At 27.3% G+C, this 5164-nt stretch overlaps 1 protein-coding gene across 1 annotated transcript; it reads left to right on the top strand.

Annotated features, from left to right (window-relative positions):
* The first annotated feature begins 1428 nt into the window (after nucleotides 1–1428).
* On the top strand, nucleotides 1429–4696 carry LOC139225439 (small ribosomal subunit protein uS5-like). Its single transcript, XM_070856276.1, has 5 exons — nucleotides 1429–1665; nucleotides 1710–1991; nucleotides 2040–2199; nucleotides 2247–2361; nucleotides 4660–4696. The coding sequence occupies exons 1-5, from the start codon at nucleotides 1429–1431 to the stop codon at nucleotides 4694–4696; spliced, it is 831 nt and encodes a 276-aa protein (XP_070712377.1).
* The last annotated feature ends 468 nt before the right edge of the window (nucleotides 4697–5164 follow it).

Here is a 5164-nt window from a genome sequence, read left to right as displayed (position 1 = left end):
TTTATTTTTTTTCTTTGGGCATGAGTTTTACTAATAACCTAAAATCCACAACAAATTGTTCTCTTAGTAATAATAAAAATACCTCAAAACTACCAGAGGTGATTTCTTGGGGTAATATATCTAGCTTAACTCTAATAATATTGACTATTATTAGAGTTTTTAAAAATGACTGGTTCACTATTTAAGTAGTATATTATATTCATTATGCGCGGGAGGACTTCAAATATCGTGTTATAATGCAAAAATTTTTTGTGTAGCGACAAAGTTCTATATGATGAGATAATTAATTAATAATAAAAAATCCTTTTATTGTAGCCAATTTAGTAATCATCATCCTTCGTAAGCAGTCATAATTTATTGGCAATTTAAAATTACTGACACGAAATATAGGCATGTTTAAGTACAAAATTTCTAAAATTAATGCATTTTATAGGAAAATCTTTTATCACAATGTTAAAACAAATTCAACCGTTCTCCATATTGCCGAAAATATAATAAAAAAGATTTGACACTTAATATACTTCAAATCATCAATTTACAAATGTGGGTGACACATTCACAAATTTTTAATCTCCTGTTGATACTGTAACATTAAAAACATTAGAAAAAAATATATTTCGTATAATTATAAAATTTTTAATATGAAAAAAGAAAGTGTTAGACTGTAGAATTCACAAATTATTAGAGATAAACACAAAAATACTTATAACGGGATTGAGCGAACTATGACGTAAATGAACGGTATTAGAATGAAAAGTAAAAATCAAGTATTTACCTCATGAAGATGTCATAACTTATATTTTTATAGAAAATTTTTTTTAAAATAATTTTAGATTAATAAAATAATATATATACTTAATTTTTGAACTATGAGCTTCATTATTGACATTTCTTTTTATATACATTTTTTTTGTCAAAATAAATGTATAAAATATATATTGAATTTTATTTTAGTAATGAAAAATTTTTAAAAAGAAAAACTTTGGAATTGCTTACAATAAATTGCAGATTGTAGTGCACGTAGTGAAATCGACTTTTACATATTTTTTCAAACATATAAAAAGAAATTTTATTATCACTTATCTTAAATATTACAAGAGTTAAAGATTTTATATTTCTCAAAATCAACAAGACGATTGCGCAGTTCATAATGATGTTAATGCGCAGAGGTATTATTAATGATGTAATGCTATAACAAAAACGCCACCTTTTATATGAATATTTGTGTATATAAAATATATTATTTTTTATCACATAACATTATGTGTGTTAAGATTGTTTAACAAAGTCGAATTAAAAAAATGTGTACATAATTTCTTACGACAACGTAATCGTAACTATTCGGTAGAACAAACGTGCTATATCTAGCTTGTCTGGTAGTTAAGTTCTTTACTCTTTAATTTATTGATTTTAAATTATTGTAGACACATGGAACAAAACCAAGGAAATAGGCCACAAGGTCAACAACGAGAAAGACGTGGTTTTGGTGATAATCAACGTACTAGAGGTGGTGCACCAAGAGGTGGACCTAGAAGACGTGGTCCTCCACGACGCGGCGATAGATCACAACAAGCTTGGACTCCAGTTACAAAGTTAGGCCGTCTTGTACAATCTGGAAAAATAACAAGCCTTAAAGAAATATATTTACATGCCATTCCAATTAAAGTTAGTTGATGTTCTTGTTTACCAAATTATATTTGTTATGTTAGGAAAGTGAAATCATTGATCATCTTATTCAAGGTAAGCTACAAAATGAAATACTTAAGGTGAAACCAGTTCAAAAACAAACCCGTGCTGGTCAAAGAACACGTTTTAGAGCTATTGTTGTTATTGGTGACCAAAATGGTCATGTTGGTCTTGGTTGTAAAGTTTCTAAAGAAGTGGCCAAAGCAATTAAAAGTGCTATGATTGATGCTAAGTTGAGAATGGTTCCTGTAAAGTTTGGTTACTGGGGTAATAAAATTGGTAAACCACACACCGTGCCATGTAAAGTATGGTTAAAATGTGACTTGAAAAAGAGTATAGTTTTAATGATTTAGTTGACTGGAAAATGTGGTTCTGTTTCAGTAAGACTTATTCCTGCTCCTCGTGGAACTGGTCTTGTTGCAGCACCTGTACCTAAAAAACTTTTGGAAATGGCTGGTATTGAAGACTGTTTCACATGTTCCAATGGCCACACAGCTACTGTGCTAAATTTTGGTATCATATTGTTATAATTTTAGTTGGTTGTAATAATAGATGTTTAGCTGAAGCTACTTGTCAAGCTCTTAGAAAAACTTATGATTTCCTTACACCTGATATGTGGCCTGATTCGGCACTTAGAATGAGTCCTTTCCAACATTTTTCAAATGAATTAAAAAATTTTAACATTGGTTCCTAAACTATATTATTTGAATCATATTGGTAGTATGTTGAAGTTTGATTTTTTTTTGTCATAAAGAATTATATAACGCATTTAAGATATTGTACTCTTTTGTTCAACTCTAAGAGATTTGACTTGATTACGGATTCTTTTGTTTTAGTCAAATTATTATGCTTCAGTTAAACATAATAAAATATTTTTCTAGGAGATAGAGATTAGAGTTTACTATTATTTTTTTTGAGTATCGGGTAGCATTATTGGCACTGTAAAAATTTTTCTAATTAAAATTTCTCTAATGAAAAGTGAGAAATTAATTCTCGTTAGATAGGTTAAAATTCAGAATTATTGTACTTGACTTGTCTATGGTCAGTATTTTCGATCTTTCTGTATATTAAAAATCAACTCATCAATACTAAAATGTGCTAAATAAAACGGCCTACAATATTACAATATAGACTTTGGCTACGTTTTTATTGGTGAATATTATATTGATCTTTGTACTTTACGGGTTGATACGACACTTTAATAGCTTTCTTTAATGACGACGCATTTATAATGAACTATAATTTAGAGTTAATAGCAGAAAAAATCAGCTTTAGAAGTGCAACATTACTGAAATTATGGGACATAACGGGATTAAGGGCGAAAGTGCAATTTATGATGAGAATAATGTTGATCACTTAAATACATAAATTTAGGTGAGCGAAATTATTTTATTAAAAAATGGAATATCAAATGAAATAAGTAAAATTATTATTCGACGTACTTTACATGAAGTATTACCTCAATCTTAAAAAACATTTTATGTACCAAAAACAGCAGTGAATTCTATTTATTAAAAATATATCACTGATTTTTGTAAATTTTGTGGCATCCTGACTATTCATCAAAGTTTATCTAAATTTTATATTAAAAGAAATTGATAATTATGCCATTTTAAAAATAATATATTTCAGAAGGTTATGTTCTGGTCCTTTAATTTATTTAAGCTTAACCATGATATGCGGGTGTCTAAGAAGTTTTAAGTCATCAAAATAGATGTTAACTAAAGTCGCGAAGAGACGAAATGATCAGCGTAAAATAAACTCAAGTCAAATAAATAGTCCCATTTTTTTAGGAAAATATACAAGTGACAGATAACAAAAACTTAATTTTCATTAACGTTAAATTTTTTATATAAATAAGAAGGGGGTTCTATTATTGGAATATCAGCTTATGTTCCCATTAATTTTTAGAAAAGCAAAAACTTACTTGTAGTGACATTCTTGAATAAATAGGGGGTAGTTTAAAAGTTTTTAAAAAGTGACTATCGGTGGATTATATTTTTAGCCTAGGAACTGGGTATGGAAAAATAAGCATTAAATATCTGTTTTTCATCACGAATAATTTTAGAATAAGCCACCAAGGTATTTTTTTATTAAAAAATTGAACAGGTATTTTTTTATTCAAAAATTTAACAGGTAGTCATGGATACTTATAAGAAATACATCATTCTTAAGTTCACTTTGAAAAATGTTTAATAAACTTAAAGGATATATTACTAGAGAAAATAATTAAAGTATCAGTGAAGCTCACACCAGAAATATGAAGGATTATTATCAGCTGGAATAAAAAATGTGAGTGTTATTATCTGTAAATGTTGATGTATATATTTTAAGATAATTTAATAAATTATTTAATTATCTTTAACTGATTTTTGAGTTATATTGTCATCTTATTTTTACTTCAAATAATGACAGCTATGCAATAAAGCATTATTGTTAATTATTTATTTGTATATATATATTACTTTAAAAATAAATAATAAATAAATAAATGGTATGGAAATTTGATAATGATTAATTCTGTTTGAATCACTATAATGGAATTTATAAAAAAAATTTAATGTTGATATCCAATGAATATAGCTATAATTTATAAAAATACTACTATTGACTGTAAGGTGTGGTAGCGTCTCATAAAAGCATATAAATTAAGATGACTTAAAAATTAGAGACAGATATGATAGTTTGCCAGCTTTTTAGTATAAAGTTCCTTATAGACTGCTAATAGCTTTGGTATAGTAAAAAATTAAAAAAATGTTAAATCGCTTTATGTAGAATACTTTAAGCAAATGAATAATTCATAAAGTCATTTTTGTTTGTTTAAAATGTGAAGCATCCTGAGCTGCTTTTTAGCTCATTGAGTTAGTTTGATAGATCAGCTTTATTAATGCTTTTGACATCATATCATTGCTATATATTCATCAACCAATTTACTAAAATCCGGCTGGTTTTTATGCATTAATTTTAGAGTTTGACACACTCTCAAATATCCACATCTTATCCTGTGTAATTGTCAAATTTCGAAAAGTCATTACAAGCCAAACTTTGTTTTCTTACACAATTGTACCATCAAATGATTTTATATAACCGTTATCCTCCCTTTATTGCTTGTATGATATATAATACAACAGTGATATTTAAATCACCTCAGTGTGCCTACTAATTTCCATTAAAGGGATATTTTATGGACCGTAAGAGATAGATCTAGATAAAGATCGAACTCGTAACTTTTAGTATTAAAAATTCAAGGCATATTACAAAGTTAGTCTTTTAGTCTGATCAAACACAGCTATAAATTTATTTAGGTTTTTAGTATATTTTGGTGGAAATTAATTAGCAATGTAATCTTATTAGCTTGATTATGTAAAAATCCGCAGGTAATGTAAGAAATATATGGAAAAGTTACATCACAGGACATCTCTTGACTAGATATTGAGAAGTTAAGATAAAAAGTCGCTTCTATGATTTCATTGAGGAA

The sequence above is a fragment of the Pempheris klunzingeri genome, unplaced genomic scaffold (assembly GCF_042242105.1).
Source record: "Pempheris klunzingeri isolate RE-2024b unplaced genomic scaffold, fPemKlu1.hap1 Scaffold_235, whole genome shotgun sequence".
Classification (NCBI taxonomy): domain Eukaryota; kingdom Metazoa; phylum Chordata; class Actinopteri; order Acropomatiformes; family Pempheridae; genus Pempheris; species Pempheris klunzingeri.
Note: the sequence above shows the minus strand (reverse complement) of the source record. Positions and strands in the feature narration are given on the sequence as shown.

Bases quoted from the DNA above. Each gene is read 5' to 3' on its own strand.
- LOC139225439 (XM_070856276.1), top strand. From the start codon at position 1,429: ATGGAACAAAACCAAGGAAATAGGCCACAAGGTCAACAACGAGAAAGA. The intron at 1,666-1,709 runs GTTAGTTGATGT...TTGTTATGTTAG, and splicing joins TACATGCCATTCCAATTAAA to GAAAGTGAAATCATTGATCA. The intron at 2,362-4,659 runs TTTTAACATTGG...ATTTTAGAGTTT, and splicing joins TTTTCAAATGAATTAAAAAA to GACACACTCTCAAATATCCA.